This window comes from Aedes albopictus, chromosome 2, assembly GCF_035046485.1.
Source record: "Aedes albopictus strain Foshan chromosome 2, AalbF5, whole genome shotgun sequence".
Classification (NCBI taxonomy): domain Eukaryota; kingdom Metazoa; phylum Arthropoda; class Insecta; order Diptera; family Culicidae; genus Aedes; species Aedes albopictus.
The window spans coordinates 39,545,430-39,571,592 of NC_085137.1; the positions used below are offsets into that span (position 1 = coordinate 39,545,430).

The 26,163-nt window shown below is 40.7% G+C and overlaps 2 protein-coding genes across 3 annotated transcripts; both read right to left on the reverse strand.

Annotated features, from left to right (window-relative positions):
• Positions 1–555: 555 nt before the first annotated feature.
• Positions 556–3,357, reverse strand: LOC134283975 (PR domain zinc finger protein 5-like). 2 transcript variants are annotated; one of them, XM_062849492.1, is made up of 4 exons: positions 3,262–3,357; positions 2,477–2,710; positions 2,079–2,410; positions 556–1,948 (listed from the first exon to the last, which is right to left on the reverse strand). In XM_062849492.1, exons 1-4 carry the CDS (start codon positions 3,262–3,264, stop codon positions 1,294–1,296), a joined length of 1,224 nt encoding a protein of 407 aa, XP_062705476.1. In that variant the 5' UTR covers positions 3,265–3,357; the 3' UTR covers positions 556–1,293. The 2 variants fall into 2 exon arrangements, with proteins under 2 accessions (XP_062705476.1, XP_062705477.1); XM_062849493.1 differs by lacking the exon at positions 3,262–3,357 and having other exon boundaries at positions 2,477–2,849.
• A 659-nt stretch (positions 3,358–4,016) lies between these two features.
• LOC109621815 (zinc finger protein 721) lies at positions 4,017–26,163 on the reverse strand. Its single transcript, XM_029871139.2, has 10 exons — positions 25,861–26,163; positions 25,475–25,806; positions 24,751–25,413; positions 13,746–14,876; positions 13,353–13,682; positions 10,275–10,493; positions 9,866–10,207; positions 4,631–4,918; positions 4,234–4,565; positions 4,017–4,168 (listed from the first exon to the last, which is right to left on the reverse strand). The coding sequence occupies exons 1-10, from the start codon at positions 26,020–26,022 to the stop codon at positions 4,149–4,151; spliced, it is 3,819 nt and encodes a 1,272-aa protein (XP_029726999.1). The 5' UTR covers positions 26,023–26,163; the 3' UTR covers positions 4,017–4,148.

Genomic DNA, 26,163 nt, shown 5'->3' on the forward strand with positions numbered 1-26,163 from the left:
ACTTATTGTACGAACTATATGGGCTTGATTTCTATTATAAAAAGTAACAATATATCTACTATGTGTTTTATTGTGAACAATAAAACCAGTCATATGTTAATAATATTTACCATGTGATGAATGGTAGTTTTTTATCCGGGAACCAATCGATCAACTTTTCAGCACAAACCGACATTCGGTTCATCAGATATTTTTTTGAAAATTCGAGGTGTGGCTTCGTTATATATTCACCTTAAAACACAGCAACTAATGAACGAGACTAGGGACTTGGTAACCTATCTAAAATGTGCCTAATTATCGAGTTCAACTTCTGTTAAGTACATTACGGCACTGGCCACGTCCTTACGATCATTGGGATAGGGGCGGATTCAGTGTTAGTTCAACAATTGAAACCAAAGAATAAAAATATCAAAAGTGCTCACCGCGTCGACGCTCGGGAGACACCTCTGCAGCGCTATCTACTTTCTCTTATGTCGGATCACAACCCCTGTACAGATAACTTCCACCTTGATAGGTCTAGAGAGCGCCACTCGTTCTGTCTCTTGATGTTTTCATAGATAAAGAGTAGTAATCCTACATTATAGAGATCTGCGGAGGCGGCCATTGTAAGCCAATCGTGCAGAAAGAACTGTCAAAGTGTGAGCCAAATGAACAGGCTGATCGTTCGTAAGAAGGCGTCGATTGAACGGTATTGCAATCCGAACTAAATAAATTAAAATTATTTATTTTTAATATCGAGAAATTGACGGTATATGTAAGTTTAGTAAAAAGATAGAATTTAATTAATTCTGCTTTCAAAAGCTCAAGCTTATGACGAAACTTTTGTTGCTGCACTTCTCGAAAAAACTTTCATTGCTGCTTCTTGCTTTAGTTCTGCCGATATGTTTAGCTTAACACTTTGCAATAAATTTCAGATTTCATCGATTGCTCCGCTATTTTTTTTCAAAATTTTGAAAAAAAAATTCTATCATAATTAGAAAATGTAAACAAAACAACTTGAACCACTACGAAGTCACGCACAAAGTTTGAACATCTAGCTTTGCAGCAAGTGTTGGCAGCTGATGCAAACAAAATGAACAGCGTTGCCGAATCGACATATGTAACTTCCGCTTATCTCTATGTAGAGGATTTCTAATAAAGAGCACAGATGGCAGTCTTTCTATTTCTATTCTTTGATCAAGTTGTCTCGGGAACTTGCCCGGGAAGGAGTATTTGTTATGGAAAGGTGTGGATCTAGCAGTAATCACCCCCACCTTCTAGCTACGTAAAATGGAAATCTTGTTTTACAATTACTTACCATGATGAAAGCTGTTTGTCACAAACGCGGCACTCATGATCTCTCGATCCGTTAACGTTTCTCTTTTTCTTATTTCTGACCGCTTTGCTGGGAGATATAGAAGAATCATCACTGCTGTATTTTTCATCCTTCGCATCCATATTCTCATCCTCAAATTTGTCCTCTCCTTCGTCAACTTCCATCTCTACGTCCAGCTTATCTGCAGCGCTAACATCTTCCTTACATGGATCAAAACACAGTGGATCTTGTTCTGATTCTGGTTCGGAGTTTTTGATATCGGAGTCTTCGATACTTGTTCTGGATTTCGGTCTCGTTCCCTGGTCCAATGACAAACATTCTACACCGGAATTCTCCGAATCAGAGTCTATCTTTACTATTGCAGTACTAGTTAATGATTTTGAACCATTTTTCTGTGCTAGTGATTTATCGGAAGATTCTTTCGTCGAATTCTCAGAATCACTATCCAGCTGTACTATTTCGCTACTAACTTTAGATTTCGATTCAACCTTGGACTCAACTTTCTGTGCTTGTGGCGCTAATGGTTCAGATGCAGAATCTACTTCATCGACCTGATTCGCGTGTACAAGAGAGTCTGTCTGATTCACATCGCAGCCCGTCGTCTGACTTTCCAGATGCTTGTACAACTGTTCTCTGAAATTTAGTTAGTCGCATTATCATGGATTGATTGATTTATCTTTATTTAAGAGACTTTCAGCCCTTGGCTGGTTCGTCTCTTCGCATTATGATGGAAATGTGGTCAAGTGCAGTTGTGAATACATACCGAGTTTCAAACAACTCTCCGCAACTCGCGCACAATACTATTTCAGGCGCATGAATACTCTTGTGGTTTTTCAACTCAGTCTCATCTTTGAACACCTTCTGACAAAGTTCGCACTGGATTAGGGGATCCTTCTTCTCTACGATTGGCTGTAACTGATTAACAGCGTTGGGGTCCACAGCGAGTGCGACATCTGTACCCATCGGTGTCCCATCGGCCAAGGCTTGCAGTACACCTTGCACTTCGTGGCATCGAATGCGGTACTGGTGGAAGTCGGCCAACCGAATTCGACATATGGCGCAGATGGCCTGACTCAACCGGTCATTGGTAGTTATCTTAAATATTGCATTTTCATGAATAAACCTAACCGTATTATACCTTGGTTATACCTATAGACTTACCTTAATTGAGAGGAAATCACTTATCCACTCGTGAAAGAAGCCATCCTTGAACACATCTTCGAGTGATTCTTCGCTCAAGCATAGCCGACATATTAGACCACAGCACTCGTAACTTTCGATTTCCTCCTTGATCTCCGGTAATTCCATTTTGTTAAACGATATACCAAGTATTACAACAACCGTTATCACGAGTAAAACATGATTTAAAATTTTAAAATTCTCGCATTCGGCCGCCTAAAACTCGCTTAGGGTGTGAGATTCTTGTTTATGTTGTTGACACGATAAATTCAATTTAGTCTTAACATGGTTGACAGAAGTGGGAAGGCGAACGCGAGATAAAAATCCAATTGGACAAACATCTTTACTCATTCACATTGGACAGTTATTCGAGCACTATTGATTGATGCACCAAGCGGTAAGAAGAAGAATTTTGACATCCAAGCGGTGTGCCGTTTACATCCATCGACCAATCAGCGACGAGGATCTAATCGACGGCACACCGCTTGGATGTCAAAACTTCTTCTTTTCGCTTGGTGCATCAATCAATAGGTTTCAACCTGTTGGATTCGATTTGTACAGTTTCAATTGGATTTTTTTTCTTTTTTCATAAACAAAAACAAAGCCAAACCGAAGAGCATACCTCTTGCCGGCGTCTTGCGTACGCAAAGTACCATTGAACTAAAATCGTTGCGCAAATATCCTGTATGTTACACACCTAATCAACCATGGATCTCTTCGAGGTAAGTATCGTTCACAATGTAATGTTTATTTTCTGATTCACTAACCATTTTTGCAGATCTATAGAACTGTATTTTGAAAGGTTTACGGCGCTCTTATATGGGCAGCTATCAAAGAAGAACCTGTCGCGGTTGAATAGCACATTCAGACTGATGGCTAAGAGACTAGCCAAGGTGTACCGGATCATACGGAGACCGTTTGCGTCATAGTTGGTATGATGCCCATCAAGAGTCAGCTGCGAAAGCTGACTCGATTAGAAAGTGGCAGTTGGACTGCGGGAACGCACGATGAAGTAAACTTCTATCTGACGCGCGCTTCCTGTCAGGCCATAACTGTTAATCAGAAAGTACCTACCTAAGCATGATGTCAGAACGATAAGGAGACCTCGGAGGCTCACAGGGTATTCAACGGTCTACGGTTTATGGAAAAAAGGATTAGCGAGATGATAGCTAACAGCGCCGTGAATCTGGACGTTAACAACATCATGGGGAAAATGTGCCAGAACGAAATCACGTGGAATTTGAACAACTGAGCAGTCGTGCAGATCATGTCGTCGTCGCTAAAGCGAAAATGGCGGGAAGATCATTGATCTGGACCGTGAAGGGTTTAAGCTTGATCCATTGCCGGGGACAAGTCTGAGTAGTTCGTAACGTAGCACTGGTTTTGGGTGGTCCGGGCGCCACTGAACTGGAAGTTGGCCACCAACCCAGGCTGATCTCGGGACCTGACTCGAGTCCGAACAAGGGATGAGAACATCCACCATCAGTAATTTTACCATCGGAGTAGGTTAGGTTCACACATATTTATTCTACTATTTATTCGGTTTCATAGGGTACAGACACCTTCGGTGAACACCTCGTGTACTTTTTTATTGACCGGCTTCAATGATTCCTGAATCCTATTCACGTACGTCAGTCCTAAAATAATTGCGTCACTATCTTCTTCGTTTTGCGTCTGAAAAAAAAAATTAGATCGAGAATCGTAATGCATACTCGCATTCTCCGGTAATCATGTCTTACCGCTTCTGGTTTTCACATTTCTCTGAGGTCGCTTCCGACTTTCCGCTTTCTCGGCTGTCTCGCTTTCAATAGGCTGATCGTTTCTTTCAACATCTATCTGCTCGGATTGTTCCACACTTTTGTCGTATTTTCTTGTTTTCACATTTCTCTGAGGTCGCTTCCGACTTTCCGCTTTCTCGGCTGTCTCTTTTTCAATAGGCTGATCGTTTCTTCCAACATCTATCTGCTCGGATTGTTCCACACTTTCCTCTATGGACTCATCGGGCTTGGAAGCACTACTGGCGGTCGGTTTGTTTTCATGTTTATGGGTCATATGCTCCCAAAGTTTTATACTAAAACGAAAAACCGTTCTTATGAGCTATGTTCAAACATTATTGTAGCACCGTATTGTTCGTACCGTATCGGAAACACTATGTCACAAATGTGACACTTGTATTCCACCGATGCATGGACAGTTCTGAAGTGCAAATCTTTCTGCGTCTGCGTTTGGAACATTTTGTTGCATTTCTGGCAGGGGACGGTTCGTTCCTCACTGAGGGTTTTCCGCTTGACATGTCCATTGGCCACGTGCGCATACAAGGATTTCCACGTCGGATAGATTTTGTGACATTCATCACACTCAAAATCCTTTACGGTGTCAGATTGCAACTTATTGTGGCCCTTCATGTGCATATTCCGTTGTTTTCTGAAATATATACATTGAAAATCATAGTCTTGGCAGTTTTTTCATGTTCATCATATTTCGTTGCTTCCATAGATTTAAAACATTTGCAATCAACAGCAACGCTCCGTTGTAAGTTAAATAAGTGCTTCATCCAATGCAAAGTTCATGATGATGAACTTATAATAAGTTCATCAATATTTTTGTTTCACATTCATCTAGTTGTCTCCAGCCCAAAACGTATCATTTATGGAATGGATTTTAACTGGTGATTTTGGTGACATTTACTGTGACTCGTTGTCATTTCATCAGAACCTTCATTTTGGATTATTTGGCTCACCATTTTGACGGTAGGCCATAGGCTAGAGGAACTGGTTCACCTAGCGTGATTGAGGATGAAGCATCTGTTATTTTTAGCATTTTTTATATGAAGATCTGTTGGTGGGGGCGATATTTTCACCCGCCGCCAATGCACATTCGTGTAAGCAGCCGAGCGGACGGCACGATAGGGAGAAATAATAAACAACTAGAGTAGTCGTGTGTCGTTCATTTTGTTGTCATTCCACATCGAACCGCGTACCAATAAAAGTGTTTATTGACGAGTCTCCGCTTTTTCTTTCTGCGATCGCGCGAGTCCCTAGTCGGTTGTCTTCCGTCGTAGGCCATTCCGCTGTGCACCTGTTCCGCCGGTTTCCAACAGGTAATGTGCCCAGACCGTGCAAAAGAAAAGTGAGACTGTTTTTCGAGCTCGCGAAAACGACCGGAGTTGTGCCCCGCCGGGTGGAAAAGTTTTGTGCTTGGTTGATGTCGTTGGGGTTGGTTCGTTTTCGGCGCGTTTGTGGTGTGGTTGTCGGTACCCGTTCGGAGCGTCGACTTGGCTGTTTGCGGTCATCGTGAGAGCGGAAGAGTTTGCTGTCTTAAAGCTGAAGAGCAGTGAGCGAAGAAGAAGAACTTGATCAGCGGGAAAACAGACACCGATTGTGTTGTGTTTTGTTCGACGTGTGATAGTTTTTTCTCGGGCGGCTACTGCGAATAAACGGACTGGTGGTGATAAAAACGATTCGGATGTGAGAACGTTTAGAAGAGGATATCCAGGAAGATTTAGTCGCGCATGTGGTAGTGCAGCAGACTGGGACAGTGATCGACGAACGATTACGAGTGTTGTTGTGACTAACAGTGCAGGACAAAAGTTTCGGTACGCAAGAAGAAAATGTCTGAGAAAATTCCGTTCCCGCTTCTCAACAACAGCAACTATTCGACTTGGAAAGTGCGGATGCAGATGCTGTTGATACGCGATGATTATTGGTTTGCGGTGGAGGAGACAGAGCCTGAACCGACTACAGCGGCTTGGAAGAAGGCGAACCAGAAGGCACTTGCGACAATAGTGTTGTTTTTGGAGGACAGCCAGATGCATCTAGTGAAGGGCGTTACAACAGCGCAAGATGCGTGGACCAAACTGAAGGCGTACCATGAGAAGGCAACTATGACTTCCCGCGTTTCTCTTTTGAAGCGTATTTGCAATCTCAATCTGGTCGAAGGGAATGCAGAGGGACCGGACATGGAGAGGCATCTTTTCGAGCTGGATGAGCTCTTCGACCGCCTGCAATGTGCGGGACAGGAGCTGGAATCGTCGTTGAAGATTGCTATGGTTCTCCGGAGTCTCCCAGATTCCTTCGACGTATTGGTGACTGCGCTGGAGAGTCGGAAAGAGGAAGACCTGACGATGGAGATCGTCAAGCAAAAGCTACTCGACGAATGGCAGCGCCGGACGGAGCGAACGGTGAGTGCATCTTCCAATTTTGATGACAAGGCGTTGAGGTCGGTAGCGAAGCGACAGGAGGAGAAAGTCTGTTTCTACTGTCGGAAGCCGGGACATTTCCGGCGAAATTGTCGTCTGTTCCTGAAGAAGCAAAGAGACGATGACGATGATTCCGAGGATGCCAAGCAAGCAACAAAGAAGGATAGATACGTGTGCTTTGCTGTCAGGACGCATGTGGAGGACGAGGCGAAGAATTCGGTGAAGGTGCAGGCGCAAGATTCCAAATACGAAGGTCGAAGTCAGGAGGAGCTACCTGTGAAGCATGCCAAGAAGATCACGATGAAGAAGAAAGAAACTGTAGTGTCACGAAAGGAGCCCCAAGGAAGTGAAGAGTTTGTGGATTGCGACGATGAAGGTTTTGACTACTGGGAGCAGTTCATCGGTTGTCGCAGCGACGGATTGGCGAAGATGTACGTGAACGTTGCATCGGCCGCCAAGATCAAGCGAACGTAGTGGCCGTGATGTGATAACGAGTCCAGTGGCCGGCTGAAAAGATCGAGGAGGAGTGTTGGTGGGGGCGATATTTTCACCCGCCGCCAATGCACATTCGTGTAAGCAGCCGAGCGGACGGCACGATAGGGAGAAATAATAAACAACTAGAGTAGTCGTGTGTCGTTCATTTTGTTGTCATTCCACATCGAACCGCGTACCAATAAAAGTGTTTATTGACGAGTCTCCGCTTTTTCTTTCTGCGATCGCGCGAGTCCCTAGTCGGTTGTCTTCCGTCGTAGGCCATTCCGCGTGCACCTGTTCCGCCGGTTTCCAACAAGATCTACTTTTTCTCTTACGTTTAATTCACCCACACTCATCTAGTTCCTCTAGCCTATTTTCCGTACCTTCAGTTAGTTAATTGTCATCAGTTCACCACTGAACCAAATTAGCCAAACTGAACTCTTGAATAGGCTAGAGGAACTGGTTCACCTAGTGTGAATGAGGATGAAGCATCTGTCAAAGAAAAAGTAGATCTTCATATAAAAAAATGCTAAAAGTGGCAGATGCTTCATCCTCATTCACGCTAGCTGAACCAGTTCCTCTAGCCTATGAAATGGACTTATCCACCGATGAACCAAATTCATCGCGGTCCGAGAATTTTGATACTAGAGCGGGGCCGTTCCAATCAGAATTTAACGATTCTGATTGGGAATGGCCCCGCTCTAGTGTCAAAATTCTCGGTCCGCGATGAATTCGGTTCATCGGTGGATAAGTCCATAGGCTAGAGGAACTGGTTCATCTAGCGTGAATGAGAATGAAGCATCTGTCAAAGAAAAAGTAGATCTTCATATAAAAAAAAAATGCTAAAAGTGGCAGATGCTTCATCCTCATTCACGCTAGGTGAACCAGTTCCTCTAGCCTATGGACTTATCCACCGATGAACCGAATTCATCGCGGACCGAGAATTTTGACACTAGAGCGGGGCCATTCCCAATCAGAATCGTTAAATTCTGATTGGAACGGCCCCGCTCTAGTGTCAAAATTCTCGGACCGCGATGAATTCGGTTCATCGGTGGATAAGTCCATAGACGAGTGCACCGATGAACTGAATTCATTGCGGTCCGAGAATTTTGACACTACAGCGGGGTCGCTTCCAATCAGAAGTGAAAGATTTCCAATCAGAATTGAACAATTCTGATTGGGAACGACCCCGCTGTAGTGTCAAAATTCTCGGACCGCGATGAATTCAGTTCATCGGTGCACTCGTCTATGGACTTACCCATCGATAAACAGAATTTACTCGGTTCGAGAATTTTGACCTAGAGCGAGTCCAATTCTGATTGGAAACGGCCCCGCTCTGGTGTCAACATTCTTGAACCTAATGAATTCTGTTCATCGGTGGATAAGTCCAAAGGCCTGATGAAATAAATGAGGATGAATTTATCGTCAAGAAAAAATAGATTTTACATGGAAACTCGACTTTTTCTGAACGACAAGTTCATCCACAAACATTCAGTTTCTTCAGCGACTGACAGCAATTGACAGCTGAAATCAGCTGCAGTTATCAAACGTCTACTATAGACGAGTGCACCGATGAACTGAATTCATCGCGGTCCGAGAATTTAGACACTAGAGCGGGGTCGCTTCCAATCAGAAGTGAAGGATTTCCAATCAGAATGAACGTGACATCCATTCAACAATAGACGAGTGCACCGATGAACTGAATTCATCGCGGTCCGAGAATTTCGACACTATAAGTCCATCCACCGATGAACCGAATTCATCGCGGCCCGAGAATTTTTACACTAGAGCGGGGTCTTTCCAATTAGAATTGGACGATTCTGATTGGAACAGACCCCGCTCTAGTGTCAAAATTCTCGGACCGCGATGAATTCGGTTCATCGGTGGATAAGTCCATGGGCTTATCCATCGATGAACCGAATTCATCGCAGCCCGAGAATTTTGACACTAGAGCGGGGCCATTCCCAATCAGAATCGTTCAATTCTAATTGGAAAGACCCCGCTCTAGTGTCAAAATTCTCGGGCCGCGATGAATTCGGTTCATCGGTGGATAAGTCCATAGCGGGGCCGCTTCCAGTCAGAAGTGAACGATTTCCAACACGAATTGAACAATTCTGATTGGGAATGGGCCCGCTCTAGTGTCAAAATTCTCGGACTGCGATGAATTCAGTTCATCAGTGCACTCGTCTATTGTCGAATGGATGTCACGTTCATTCAAAAGTCAGTTGTCTTCTGTACTGGTATTCTATTGTTATGGACTTATCCACCGATGAACCGAATTCATCGCGGTCCGAGAATTTTGACACTAGAGCGGGGCCGTTTCCAATCAGAATTTCACGATTCTGATTGGAACAGACCCCGCACTAGTGTCAAAATTCTCGGACCACGATGAATTCGGTTCATCGGTGGATAAGTCCATACTTTTTAGTATATTCTATTAAGTAATTTAAAATATGTGAAACCATCTCAATTTTTTTAATACTTCTATACTAAATAGATTTTTTTTAAAATAAACATTTAACTGCTGATAAAAACTATACAAAATGCGAGACATTATGTGTCTAAGGCTACCCAAGTAACAGAACTAGCTGAATAACAGTATCTTAAGCAAAAGTTTGCTTAAGAGTGGTTTGTTCCACTGTTGTACAGCAAAAATGATTGTTGGGTAAATGTACCTAATTTGTAGAAAACATACATACCTGTAAGCAAACCGCTTGTCACAAACGGGACATTTGAACCGTTTCGATTTGTGCAGGTACCGTTTGTGACGAAATAGCAGTACTTGTGTTTCGAAAGATTGCTCGCATATATCGCATGGAAAAGGCAGTTCAACAGAAGGCTTCGCAGATTTTGTTGTGGTCGTCTTTCCATTCTTACTGCTTGATTCATCCTTCTTTGTTCCATCACCATCATCATCATCTTCATCGTTTTTTCGATTCTTTGCTTTGCCTTTTTTGGGCGCCAGCTTTCTCAACACCTGGAAGTCCTCCTTGGTGTGTCCACGTGCAATGTGAACCTTCATGTGCCTTGTAATAAACTGTCTGTAATTGAAAAAATAAGATAAATTGATAAATGTGATCACTATTGATTACAGAGACAAAGCATTACTTTAACGGAGAACTGAACCCGCATATTTCGCATTCGTGAGCAGGTTTCTTATTATGCTTCATTTGAACGTGAGCCCAAAGGGCAGAATGCGTCATGTACGTATTTTGGCAAAATTCACACTTGGAAGGTCTCGGAGGGGGTTTCCCATCGCTCGGTGGTTTCGCACGCTGGCGTTCTTCGACAGATTGATGCGTTACGAGATGTTTTTTCAGTACAGCTCTGCAAAACGAAGAAATTATCTCTGTTTCTTATTTTTTTTCTGTGGACCATCCCATAATTATTTTTAATAATCGTCAATTTCAGATTTGCTTTTGAATTTCCTATACCTATAATTTAGCAGCTTAAAAATTTTAACATAGGGAAAATTTTACGTATCCCCCGCGTAAAAAAAAACCTGACTGTATATGAATAATGAACGAGTGGCATAAGAGAGTTAACTGAGGACTGAAGCCTACGAAAAGAGAAAATGGGTTTGATCAAGATTGTTTAATTCTGATTGCAAATCGTGCACTTCTGATTGGAAGCGGCCCCGCTCTAGTGTCAACATTTTTGGACCGCGTTGAATTTAGTTCATCGGTGCACTCGTCTATCCACCAATGAATTGAATTCACTTGGTCCGTGAATTTTCCAACTAGAGCGGGGCCGTTTCTAATCAGAATCGGACAATTCCGATTGGAAATGACCCCGCTCTAGTATCTGAATTCTCGGACCGCGATGAATTCAGTTCATCGATGCACTCGTCTATGGGCTTATCCTGAGACGAGACTCGCGAAGACGGTCTTCTTTTTCTCCAGTTTGATGTTTTTCCCTTCCTCCTATCTGTGTTGACATTACGTTTTGGGCTGGTGGTTCAAACACGTACGTGACCGCATCACCTCATATGCAATGTGACTGAATCCCATTAACGCACAAAATCATGTTGAGGTGAAATTTTGCATCGCCAACAATCGCCACGCAAAGTAATCATTGGAATATTTTGTTTTCAATTTATTTTTGACAGTACAGGAGAAGAAAATGCTGCTCGGAGTGAATTTTGGCTTCAGAATTTATCTCGGATAGCAATACTTTCCTCGCTTTAGGTAACGTAATCAAACGGGCTACAGCTGACAGCTCAGTTGAGCTACACTTGACGTTGCTTTTTTTCCTCTTCGCGAGTCTCGTCTCAGGGCTTATCCACCGATGAACCAAATTTTGACACTAGACAAACCAAATTTTGACACCGCGGACCGGGAATTTTGACACTAGAGCGGGGCCATTCCCAATCAGAATCGTTCAAAATTCAAAAATCGTTCGTGTCAAAATTCTCGGACCGCGATGAATTCGGTTCATCGGTGGATAAGTCCATAGACGAGTGCACCGATGAACTGAATTCATCGCGGTCCGAGAATTTTGGCACTACAGCGGGGTCGTTCCCAATCAGAATTGTTCAATTCTGATTGGAAATCTTTCACTTCTGATTGGAAGCGACCCCGCTCTAGTGTCAAAATTCTCGAACCGCGATGAATTCAGTTCATCGGTGCACTCGTCTATGGACTTATGCACCGATGAACCGAATTCATCGTGGTCCGAGAATTTTGACACTAGAGCGGGGTCTGTTCCAATCAGAATCGTCCAATTCTGATTGGAAACGGCCCCGCTCTAATGTCAAAATTTTCGGACCGCGATGAATTCGGTTCATCGGTGGATAAGTCCATTAGTCCATGCACTTATCGAATTCATCGCGGTTCGATGAATTGAATAAGTCCATAGACGAGTGCACCGATGAACATTGAGTTCACTGAGCCTGAAAATTTTTGACAGCACAGCGGGGTCGACTCTCAACAACTTCTACTCAGAGATGCATCACCAAAATTTGTGATAATTTTTTTCTTCGATTTCTTACATGAATTTACATTTAAAGTTATGCCACAGACAAACAGACGTAACACTTCGAACATTATTCGATTCAATTCATAGTCACGAAAACATATTCGCCCAATGCTAAAAGGCCTATGTTTGGCCGACCACCAACTAGGTGGCGGTAGTGAGCAAACGTCAAACTCGAACAAAAACGATGCGAGCGCCACGGTTGGGCAGTTGGCCAACTATCAAATTTTGAAAAAGACCGTTAAATCGGTGTACGATGTGAATTATCAGAGTGTTACGTCTGTTTGTCTGTGGTTATGCATATGCATAGAGTTAATGCACTAGCCCATATTTTGCGACTTCATCGCGAAAACTAGATGCAATAAATTAAACAAATTTTCAGCTGGGTAGAAGTTGTTGAGAGTCGACCCCGCTGTGGTGTCAAAATTCGCGGCCCGAGTGAGCTTTCAGCGGGCGGTGCACTCGTCTATAGGGGAGCGCCCTTGGATGAACCAAATGTCAAAAGCGCCAAAAGAGCCTCTATGGACTTATCTACCGATGAATCGAATTCATCGCGGTCCGAGAATTTTGACACTAGAGCGGGGTCTGTTCCAATCAGAATCGTCCAATTCTGATTGGAACGGCCCCGCTCTAGTGTCAAAATTCTCGGACCGCGATGAATTCGATTCATCGGTGGATAAGTCCATAGACGAGTGCACCGATGAACTGAATTCATCGCGGTCCGAGAATTTTGACACTACTGCGGGGTCGCTTCCAATCAGAAGTGAAAGATTTCCAATCAGAATTGAACAATTCTGATTGGGAACGACCCCGCTGTAGTGTCAAAATTCTCGGACCGCGATGAATTCAGTTCATCGGGGCACTCGTCTAGACGAGTTCAATTTGTTCAATTGTTCAATTCTGATTGGAAATCTTTCACTTCACAGAGGCTCTATGAAAAGTAAAAGTGGTTTTGACATTTCGTTCATCCAAGGGCGCACCCCTCTTCCCCTGGCCTATACGCATATGCATTTCTGGCGATGAACTTGTTTGTGATGCCAAATCGCGACATATGTGGGCAACGTTTAGTTTTTCAGCTTTTGCATAGATAAAATGCGAGAAAATCAAGGCAGCATTCATAAAAGATCTGAAAACTACAATGATCATTGAAAAACTTGTTTTTTTTTCAGATACGGGATCTGCCACAGGGTACTGATGTTGATGGCTACTTACGAGTTGTGGCATGGTTTGCCACATATGTTACACTCAATCGTCATTGGTTTATGATATTTCTTGTGATTAGCTAAGCTCCACACATTTGGAAACACCTTCTCACATTCATCGCACTTGCTTTGCTGGTTGAAGTTTTCCATCCGTCGCGTATGTTTGTATTTAGCAAAAGTTTCATCATTTTTCAACAAATCGGCATCACTGATCTTCTTTACATTTTTTCCCCTCTCGTCGGGTTCATTTTCATTCGAGGACGGCTTGTTTTCATTTGCCCATTTCTCTTTTAAGTGTTTTAAATGTTTTTTGCTGTACACATGCTGTGTCATACGCGTACTGCAATGGAAGAAAATATTGAAATAAAAACAATACACATATACATGTATGTGCCCAGCTTACCGTACAGTAAAGTTCACGTCACAAATGTCACACTTATGGTTTCTGGGACCATGTATGTTTCTTCTATGGGTAAGCAGTAACTTCGCAGTTGCGAATGGTTTAGAGCAAAAATCGCACTGAAACGGCTGAGTTTCATTAGTAGCATTCTTTACGGCTCCATCGGTTGTCAGGTTTTGTTCGTTGGAATTAGCTTCGATTGATTTGTCTGAATTCGCCCCGGTATCGGCGGTTGGTTTGAATCGCTGCAATGCTTTGTGATATTTCTTGTGATTGTATAGATCCCTATACATCGAAAATACATTATCGCATTCTTCACATGAATATTCCTGCTGTTTAGGTTCCTCTTTTAATCTGTGATATGTCATGTGACTGGTGTATTTTTCCTTAGTCGCATAAGTTTTATTGCATATATCGCAGTGATTGTTTGTCAGTTGTTTCAGGTCCTGGTTCTTTGTTTGCTTGTCTGTAGCCTTTGTCGATTTCTTGACACTCCTTTTTGATTTGTGATTTTTCATGTGACTGTTTAATTTCGACTTTTGAGGATATACTTTATCACATTTTTCGCATCGATATTCTTGTTTTTGCTTCTGTTCCTTTGTCTGTTTTTGTTCTTGTTTCACCTTCTGTTCTCGTTTCTGTTCTTGGACCTTTGTCTGATCTTGTTCCTCTTCTTGTGTCTGATCCGGTTCAAGTTTATCTTCTGGTTCCTGTTCCTGTTTATCTTCCTGTTCGTTTTCACCTTCTTGATCGGTAGCTGAATCGTCGGAGCTGAAGGCTGGCATGCTAGAGTCCTCATCGGATAGTTCTCCGTCGTAATTCTCGTCATGAATCGCCTTGTGGTATTTCAATTGACATTGCCGAGTAAATGTACGACCACATTCTGAACAAGCGTATCTCCCCTCTTCATTTTTGTTATAGGTATCATCATCTGCCTTATTACCATCATCATCATCTTCATTATCATTGTCATCAGATGCTTGTTCAGATTGATCAGACTTATCGGTGTCTGTTTTGTCTGATATTGTGTTGCTTGTCACACTCGACGAAGAATCACTTTCGCTGCCACTGATTCGAATTTTTTCCACTTTATTCAAATGTCTCTTGGTGTCACAATGTTTCAGCAACTCTTCCCTGCATTAAAAAAGTATTACAGTAGAAACTTTGATTAGCTTGGATTTTTTGTGGAATAAGTTCATTGGGGTGGAGTTTTCTGGATGAATATGGTTTTAAGGCAGTCAGATATAGTCTTTATAATAGAATACGCAATCACCCGCTGCACCCTGGCCAAGTTCGCAGGGGTTGACGGTATTAAAGTGAAGGAGTTTCATTTTGAACATATCACCTTTCTAACACTTTAATGCGCCTCCAACGGTTCATCACGAACCGGCTGCTGCAGATGGAGTATGACTGATCATATGCATCAGACATGCTCGATAAACACGGAGGAACCGCCGGGGCTCAGTAGAGTCTGTTCTCAAGCAATAGTTCCAAGTCGGTTGGATTTGAGAAGGTTTTTATGATTGTTACAAATCCTAATAAAAATATTATAGGATTTGTGACAGGTTTTGGAACCTTTTATAGCCATCTGACTTCAAAATGTCATAGTCGCTTTTTCGAATTTTTACAATGTTAGTTGGTTATATTTTCTTTAAATAAAGCAATAAAAATCGACCGAAGAATCAATAGTGGGAAGGAGATTTGCAGCACTTAATTGTGCTGATAGATTCAAAGCTAACGTGCGAACACTTAAACGCATTGTTGACGTCAATGCGTTCGACGTGACATTTTGGAAAAAAACTGACTTTTTTTTATTAACTGAACAACGTTACTTGTGTATGACTAGGTTGACATTTCTAGGCTACGCTTAAAAAATGACATGGTTTATGTAGGGCCAATAGGACAATTGGACAAATATGAATATTTTTCATAGTATTTGTAGGAGGATGAATACATAATAGTTGACATGCAATCTTTACTATTTTAAAATATTATTTAAATCAACTGACCAACTTGGCGTTTTTTTGTTTATCTCTTAGATGGTATTATGACACCAACAGAAAAATATCAGAAGTTCAGTTACATGTCACATGGATCGACTATAGTTTAACATACAGGGTTCGATTAATTCGATGAAAAAAACATACGAGAACTGATTTAACGAGAAGAAAAACATATTGAACCATACCACAAAATCAAACAAGAAGACAAACACAAACCGTGTGACCATAACACCATATAGGCAAATCCTGACTGACTGACCAATTGAAAACTTTCCAACCTTCTACCGTAACTTTCTGAGTCAGTAGGCAACAGTATCTTAATGGATATCATTTTCCGCGTACGGCTGGCAAACTGCTTCTGAAAGATTACGTTCTCTTTTCTATCTTCGGGTCTAGTGTAGAGGTTTCAACTCTATTCAGAGTGCAGCTAGAAACCTAGCAGAAAAAAAAACTATAGAATACGTAATCAAGTCTTTGATCTACACGGAGAAACAAAAGTACCCAAAAGTGAGTTCAATCCACCCAACTTCGAGGTTGCGTGCGGGAAGCCAATTTTGAGTTGATGGAGTTGATGTTGAGGTGGGTAGTTTGCATTTAGGCGTATTCGGCCAAAGTACCTAAAGTCGAAGTTTTTTTTACTCAACCGTCAGTTAAAGTTACTCAACTTTCGGTTCTATGTCACTTACTCAATTTTGGCTTCCCGCATCGAACTCTCAAAGTTGGGTTGTTTTGCTATTCTTTCTTTGACAACAACAAAGAGAGCGAATGAAAGAGGATGCAAAAAGGAACTCAAAAGTGAGTTTAAAAATACTCAAATTTGGGTTTTCTTGTTTTTCAGTGTAGGATTTCTTTGAAAGCACAATGTTCACACACCCAACAACAAAGGAAACAACGCATAAACAAATCGATTAGACGAAACACCACCCCAAAATACGCACCCGCTCGAGCACCCGCTGCTGAAAAACTGTAGCGTTGACTTTAACCAATACATGCTGAAACCACGGTGTGAACATTTTGTGGTGGGACAATTTTATTTGCCTGTGCGTCGTATTTGGCGCAAGATCGTCAATACTCATGCGAAAAGATTTTTAGAATTTGTTACGAACACTAGAAACAACGCGCACATTTTTGCTCGGGCACCATGAACGCCCGACGTCCACCAGCCCGTCTAGACAACGTGCCGTGGCATCGAACGAACCGCTGCGAGTGCTGCGATGAACTTTGAGTTCACTTGCTAGAAGAAATTCGGCGCCACAGTGGGGTCGACTCTCAACAACTTCACTCAGCGGTGGATGGTCGTAACACAGACAAACAGACATACTACTCAAATCTAAATCATCGCACGATTTAACGGTCATTTTGAAAATAACGTGTGGTTCGGACTGTGCTCGCATGTGTCATAGGCTAGAGGAACTGGTTCACTTAGCGTGAATGAGGATGAAGCATCTGTCACTTTTAGCATTTTTTTTATATGAAGATCTACTTTTTCTTTGACAGATGCTTCATCCTCATTCACGCTAGGTGAACCAGTTCCTCTAGCCTATAGACGAGTGTACCGATGAACTGAATTCATCGCGGTCCGAGAATTTTGACACTACAGCGGGGTCGTTCCCAATCAGAATTGTTCAATTCTGATTGGGAATCTTCCACTTCTGATTGGAAGTGACCCCGCTGTAGTGTCAAAATTCTCGGACCGCGATGAATTCAGTTCATCGGTGCACTCGTCTATGGTGGCGCTGCTGTGCCTACATCACCTCTCAATTTTGGAGAGAAATGAACGCGACGCCAATCAATGTTTACATAAAATGACTCAATCATGAACCTTCATTCATGTTTTATGAATAAATGACGCCACGAGGGACGTTACCTGCAAAAATGTTACATCGAGCCGAGGGAACAACACCTACAAATGAATGCTTCGGATTGAGCATTATATTTTTGAAGCAATTTTCTTCTAAGTAATATGTCTGTCTGTGGTCGTAATGAGATGTTCAATTTTATCTTTATTTACAAGCAGGAATTTTTATTTTTTATATTTACATATGCTTATAGTTCATACTTTAGCCCATATTTTCGTAGTTTCATCGAGAAAATCAGGTGAAATAATATTAAACAAACTGTCAACTTGGTAGTATTTTATAAACGTGGACATACCACCACAGACAAACAGACATACTACTCAAATCTAAATCATCGCACGATATAAATGGTCATTTTGAAAATAACGTGTGGTTCGGACTGTGCTCGCATGTGCCATGGTGGCGCTGCTGTGCCTACATCACCTCCCAATTTCGGAGAGAACTGAACGCGTCGCCGATCATTGTTTACATAAAATGACTCAATCATGAACCTTCATTCATGTTTTATGAATGGCTGACGCCACGGGGGAGTCGTCACCTGCAAAATTGTTACATCGAGCCGAGGGAAACAACACCTGCAAATGATTGAGCATGATAGAGGGTGCTAGTGAGATGCCAAACGATGTTTTTAAAGCAATTTTCTTCTAAGTAATATGTCTGTTTGTCTGTGACAGTAGTTTGACACATTTCCCATGGGAAAACTGTCAGAAAAACGCAAACCTCGACGGAACGGACGCTATGTGTTCCAGGCATAAGGATTGTGGGGGCCCGGATTGTAAATCAGTGGATGAGTTCAATACTATTCTTTCTGTATTTGCATTTAGGGGAGTTTTCTCTTCTTCTCTCATGTGAACTTGCCTTCTTCCACAACCGAATCAAATGCAATTGACGAAATTTATCTTTGACGAAAAGCCATCTTTAACTTATGGACGGGACACTGAAATGACTTCTAATATAGGTTCGTCTGCGGATTTGCTTTTTAACCTAACTTACATTTGAATTGAATTTGATAGTTTTCTCATGAGTTGTTATGCATTTCAAACTTTAGTCAAACTGGAGCCTCAATATTGCAATAACGATTAAGCACGCTGTAATGATACTTATGTACCTCGTCACCCACTTCATGCAACTACATTAGTGGTTTAATAACACTTAGCGCGCTTGGCATAGTTCCATCATGCCGCTCAAAGTGTTGCCACAAATAATGCATTTCTGAGGAAATCCCGAAAAAAAAACATGTAGAAAAGCTTGCATGAAGTTTTGGAGGAATTTTTAAAAGAATCCTCCAAGAATCTTCTAGATAAATTCTAAGATGTACTCGGAAAGAATCATTGGGTCGATTTTGGAGATATCCTCGATGGCATTCGTTGATACTGATTTGCAAAAGAATTTCTATAGAAATTTCTGCTGGGAGCCTTGGGGGAATTTCCGAGGGAGGCGACACATCCCACGATGCATTTTCGCTGCCGCAAGATGCGCATCAGATTGCCAGATGGCGAAACAGATTTTTCAGATTTTCAAGCCATCTTGTCAATCTGACGCAAAAAGATGCATAAGATTTTGGAGATGGATTGAGATGTGTCGTAGACGGAAAAAGATTTTTGAAGATAGTTGTGCTTTTTACGTGATTTTTAGATTAGGATGCATCCAGATCTGGATGTGTCGCCCCCCTCGGGAATTTCCTTAAGACCCCCTGAGGGAATTTGTGCAGTAATCCTATGTGTTCACCCTTGTAGGATTATCTGAAGGAAAACTTTGAGAAATCCCTGAAGGAATCTTTGTAAAGTAGCTTGAATAAAAATCCTTGGAGAAAAAGATTAAGTCTTCACTAAAATTTCTTAAAGGATTCATGAACAAATCGTGAAAGAGTTATAAAAAAAAAACGCACAAGGAATCTTTGGACGAGTCCAATTATTGGAAGAATTTCTGAAAGAAATCTTGGAAAGGACTTCAAGAAAAACCATTTTAGGCATTGCAAATTCTTGCGGAAATTTCTAAAAATAAATCTTGCAAGAATTCCTAAAGGATTCCTCTGGGAAATTTGCTCAAGGGATCAGGGCCTGTCCATAAACTACGTAGACTCTTAGGGGGGACGGGGGGGTCCGGCTAAAGTCTACGCTCCATACAAATTTCGAAAATTTTGTATGAACAAAAGTCTACTAGGGGGGAGGGGGGGGTCTGAGATGGCCGAAAAAAAGTCTACGTAGTTTATGAACAGCGCCTCATGAGGGGTAGCCCCAAAGGAATCATTTGCTGAAATATTTAAGAAACTTTTTATGGGATTCTTGGGAATACATATTATTGAAGAAATTCCTTCAGAAACACTTGGAGGAATTCCCGAAGCAATCGCTGTAGCAACTTTCGAAGCAAATCTTGCAGGAATTTGTAAAGAAGTCATTGAAATAATACCTAGATGAATCGTAAAAGATATCTAAGAAAGAGTTCTTAGAGTTCCTCATTTGGAACAAATGCTTGATGAAATCCGTAGAAAAAAAAATCTTAGACGCTTCGTGAAGAAAAACCGGACGAAATTGGTGTTATCGCTAAGGTAATGTTTCGCTAATGTTATCAATAGATGGAAGCCTTGGAAAAATGCCTAAAGAATTCATTGAAAATATTCCAATAAAATTTCTTGGAGGAATTTTAGTGAGAATTCTTGAAGGAATTCTTACATATTTTTTATTAGAATTTTCCTTTGGAAATCCGTGCAGCAATTCGTTAGCGAATCTTTGAAAATTTATTTGGAAACTCCTTCGGCAGTTACACCGAACATTTTCTTCGGAAATTGGTTTGAGAATACTCTCAAGTATTTTTTATGAATTCATCCTTCATTATTTTTTAAAGAAATTCTTTGGCTATTCTTGTAAAAAAATGTCTTAGCTATTGTTTTTGCAATTCTTTGGGTAAAAATTATCAAGATTTTTTAGAAACTCTGTTACAACTTTCATTGCAAATTCCTACGGTAATTCTTTTAAGAAATTGTTAGGCAATTTCTTTGGAAACTTCTTTGATCAGTTCTCGGCAATGCTTCAGCAATGGGTTTGCGAACTTCTTCAGAATATTTTTTTACGGAAATTTCTTTGTAAATTCCATTTACAGCTTCTCGTTGTTTTTTTTTGAAAGTTTGTTTGAAAAATCCTCTGGTAATTACTTAGGGAATAACTTACTTTGGAAATGCATTCGGCGAATTTCCTGTGAGCTACCCCGTGGAAATCTTTCTTATTACCTTTGGCGGAGTTTTTTTTTGACAAAGCCTTTGGAAATTCTTTTAGTCGTTTTTATTGGATTTGGATCAATAGTTCCTTTAGAAATTCATTCGGCAGGTACTTTGAAAATTCCTTAGTTTATACGTAAATTGAGGCGACAATTTTAGAAAATTTCGCCGTTAATTCCTTAGAAAATTAATTTTGTAATTACTCTGGAAATTTTATTTGACAATTGCTTACGGAATTCCGTCTATTGTTACTTTTGAGATTCTGTGAGATACATTCTTGCGAATTAAAAAAAAAAGAAAATCTCAAAGAATTACCTAAGTAATTGCCAAAAATCTAAGGAAGTTCACAAATCATTTCTTAAAAAACAATCACAAAAAAAGTTTGAAGGAATACCGTCCTACTGGTTTTTTGCCACTGTTCTTGGGGGAATTTCTGTGAGAATTATTGAAAGAATTCTTACATTCGGAATCTTTGAAGAAATCGCAAGAGAATTTATTGGATGAACTAATAAAGATTTTTTTTTGGAAAAACTCTTGGAAAAACTCCTGAAGGAAGTTTGGGAGGAATTTCTGAAGGCCTCTTTGAATGAATTCTCTTAGAATTTTGAATAAATCCTTAGTAGAATTACTAAAGCAAATCCTGGAAAAAATCCCAAAAGTAATCTTCTGTAGAGCTTTTGGAGAAATTATTGAATAAATTAAGCCTTATCCGATTGATGAAACCTTCGCAGAGGTTCCTAACAGGTTCCTATTTTTTTGAAGAATTATTTTTGAAATTCTTGGAAAAAAACCCCGTAGGAATTTTTGAAACGATTGCTGTAGAATTCTCGATGGGTCCTATATGAAGATTGTATTAATCACTTAAAAGATGCTTCTAGCCATTCTTAAAGAATTCTTGAAGAAAGTGGAAACACAGTCATAGGAGGAATCCTTGGAGAAACTTCTGAAGAAATTATTTGTTTTTATCTTATCAATTCAGGTATCTGATCCCTTACTATTTAAGCATGTACGCTCCTATTTTCATCCTACTGAAAACAAAGAAATGAAGCGCTTTTTGTGATTTTTTTGGAAGTAGGCACGAATAATAACAAAAATTACGTATTCAGTCGGTGTGGTAAACGCTTTGTTTTCGAATAGGACGAATTTGGGATTGTAAGATTAATGGCACAAATTTCCCGAATGGAGGAGAACGTGCCTCTAGAGCCGACCTACAGAATAAGGCACGTTGACCCTACCAGGAATCCTCAGAGATTTTCTTGAACGAATTTCCGGAGGAATTCCTGGAGGAATCAATGATAAATCCTGCAGAAATGCTTGACTGAGATGCTTGATGGCAACTTAGAATGATTTTTTAGAAGGTTTCTCGAAAAAATTTCTTAGGAGTCTGATCAATAGAAATTTTTAGAAGAGCTCTTAGAGGAATTCTAGCAAAAAATCCTGAATGAATCCTTGGGGAAACTCCTAGAGTAGATGGATATTAAAGAATTCGTTGGAAGAAATTCAGAAGGATATTTGGAAGGAACTCCTACTGAAGTTCCTCTAAGAGTTTTCTTATAGGAACTTCTGTAGGGATCATTGGAGGATTTGTTTAAAATTATTATCCAATGGATTCTTTTGAAGTTTCTTGGAGGAGTTCTAGGATGAATTTCTTAATAAAACTGTAGAGAAACTCTTTGAACAATCCTTGCAGAAATTTTTCGAAAAAAAGCGTTGCAGTAATTCTTGAAGGAATCTTTGAAGGAATTTCTAAAGGAATCATTGATAGAAATTCTTCAAAGGAAAGCCATGATGAGTAATTAATGCTTGAGGAAAATCAATGGAGAAATGCTTTACTTCCGTGGCAAAATCATTTAAGGAGCATAACATTTGAGAATTTATTGTAGTGATTTTTTCTAGAATTTTTCAATTCTTTGATCTTATAGATGAATCCTCAGTGATATTATTGATAGAATCCCTGGTGGACTTCCTGAACAAATATTACGAGAAATACTCGGTGAAGCCTTTGCAAGAATCTTTTGAAGTACTTTTGAATACATCCTCGGAGACAACACTGTAAGAATACATAAAAGAGTGTTTAGAGAAATATTGAATGAAACCCTTGCATTAATCACTTGAAAGATTCTTGAAGACAAATTATAAGTCAAGAAAGATTTTTTCAAAGAAAACGGTAAAGCAATATTTGAAGGAATTCCTAATGGTTGCAATTTCTAAACAAACTGTTAGAAAATTTCGACATAATTCTGAGAAAAAAATCTTACGTTCATTGATGGAATCCCGGGATGTGTCCTTGCAGAAATCTCCGAAGAAATTCATAAAGGAATACAGCAAATATTTTTTAACATTCCGTCAGTCAGTTAGCAACCACTGCCAGCATCACGCCAATGCTGAGTACAGAAGTTGAGTTTTGTACAAAAAAGAGGGCATGATTATTTGAGAGTTATAGTTGTAAAATATGTATATCTGTAATTTTCACGGGGCTCACAAATTTGGTTTCGCACCGGGCCCTCAAATTCCACTGAACCTACTGCAACTCTCCCAAGTAGTTTTGAACTCTCCAGAGTAGTCTCGGGAAGGAGTATTTGTTAGTAGAGTATGGGAAGGTGAGAGGAGTCATCATCTTCCTCCTAACTACTTCAGATATAAAACTTAATTTATATATGTCACACTCAAAACAGATTTGCGGGCTCGGCAAAAACGCGCACAGCCGTTTGCTCAGTAAAACTATCAGCTGATATCCCAGCAAAAAGTGACATTTGTTAGCTGACTCTCAGCAAAACGATTGCCGAAGCTCAGCAATGAACTGTCAAAATTGCTGAGATCTCAGCAAAATTGTTGTTTGCTGATTACTCGGCTGTGCAAATCTCGGCAAAAGAATGGAAAAATGCTGATATCCCGGCAATCTGAATTAGAGTGTCCATTTCCCGGGCATTTTCTTTGTCCCGGGATTCGGGATAAAAATTGTAGCATATCCCGGGAAATCCCGGGATCCCGGGATTTTTATGAAATACAGATTTCAGTGGAAAATGATATGAATTTCAAATTGTCAGCTATTGTCTATCCATTTTGTTGAATGGGGAATTATTGTACTGCCAGTAGTCACTCATAAAACAGCTTTTTTAGTTTCAGAAATCCGATATATAATAGGGACCCTAAACTAAATTGCAATATGCTGCTGGAGAGCTAGCAGTACTTTTTTGATTAGTTGCAAAATGTGAATGCAATTTGCCCAAAATGCTTTTAGAATATGTAGATATTGTTTGATATGACTGAGCTTCTAAAGGGACGAACATGTTTCTGTAAACTAGGTATTTTCTCGTTGATTTGGATAACCATACAATGCCCACACAAAGTTTAATAATTATCGAGTGTGTAAACATTTTGTTTACTTGATTGTTGCAGAGGATTTCGTGATTTTGTGGTGCAATTATAGAAGTCGTCAAGAAAATGTGTTGTTAACAAAAACTGAATCGTCCTCTTGCAGGCTCCATCAAGAATGTTTGATATTTAACACCAATAATGGGCATAAAATCATGCATTCCGGGATTCCCAGGAACTCCGGGAAATCAAATATTAAATCCCGGGATACGGGAAATGCCTAAATCCCGGGAATTCTTGTCCCGGGACGTCCCGGGATGGACACTCTAATCTGAATTAAGTCTCGCGCTTAGTATCATACAGGCGTATCTACAATGATCGATTTCTCTTCATCGATTGTCTCTTTGGTTAATAACTTGGACGGCAAATAATTTTCGGTTGTTTTTGTTGTTGTAGATGCTAGCCCTAGTCGCCCTTTATCCAAATACACCGAGAGATCATCCGAATATTGAACGTATTTCCCGTAATAATCCGAAGAGTAAATCGATGAAGAGAAATCGATCATTGTAGATACGCCCGTATGATACTAAGCGCGAGAAGTGTGTACAATTACTTACCATGATGAAAGCTGTTTGTCACAAACGCGGCACTCATGGTCTCTCGATCCGTTTACGTTTCCCTTGTTCTTATTTCTGACTGCTTTGCTGGGAGATATAGAAGAATCATCACTGCTGTATTTTTCATCCTCTGAAAATATGGACATATTTTCATCCTCAAATTTGTCCTCTCCTTCGTCAACTTCCATCTCTACGTCCAGATTATCAACAGCGCTTACATCTTCCTTACATGGATCGAAACCCAGCGGATCTTGTTCTGATTCTGGATCGGAGTTTTTGGAATCGTTATCTTCGTTACTTGCTCTAGATTTTGGTCTAGTTTCCTGTTCTAAAGATCCAATGGAACATTCTGCATCGGAATTCTCCGAATCGGAGTCTAGCTTTACTATTTCAGTACTAACTGTAGATTTTGGTCCATTTTTCTGTGCTAGTGATTTAACGGAAGATTCTTTAGCAGAATTCTCCGAATCACTATCCAGCTGTACTATTTCGCTACTAACTTTAGATTCTGATTCGACCTTGGATTCAACTTCCTGTGCTTGTGGCGCTAGTGGTTCAGTTGCAGAATCTACTTCGTCGACCTGATTCGCGTTTACAAGAGAGTGTTTCTGATCCACATCGCAGCCCGTCGTCTGACTTTCCAGATGCTTGTACAACTGTTCTCTAAAATTAAGTAACTTACATTATCATGGAAATATGCCCAAATACAGTTATGAATGCATACCGAGTTTCAAACAACTCTCCACAACTCGAGCACAATACTATTTCAGGCGCATGAATACTCTTGTGATTGTTCAACTCAGTCTCATCTTTGAACACCTTCCGACAAAGTTCGCACTGGTTTAGGGGATCCTTCTTCTCTACGATAGGCTGTAACTGATTAACAGCATTGGGGTCCACTAGTAGTGCGACATTAGTACTCACCGATGTCCCATCGGCTAAGGCTTGCAGTACTCCTTGCACTTCGTGGCATCGAATACGGTACTGGTGGAACTCGGTCAACCGAATGCGACATATGGCGCAGATGGCTTGACTCAACCGATCATTGGTAGTAATCTTAAATATTGCATTCGTTATAGTAGAACCGAATCGTACTACACCAAGACTTACCTTAATTGAGAGGAAATCACCTATCCACTCGTGAAAGAAGCCATCCTTGAACACATCTTCGAGTGATTCTTCGCTCAAACATAGCCGACATATTAGACCACAACACTCGTAACTTTCGATTTCCTCCTTGATCTCCGGTAATTCCATTTTGTCGATCGACATAAGAATTATTTTAACAACTGTTATCACGAGTAAATCATGATTTAGAATTTTTAAATTCTGGGATTCAACCGCGCACAATTTGCTTAGGTTCTTGTTTTTGTTATTGACACGAAAAATAAAGGTTAGTCTCAACGGTTTATA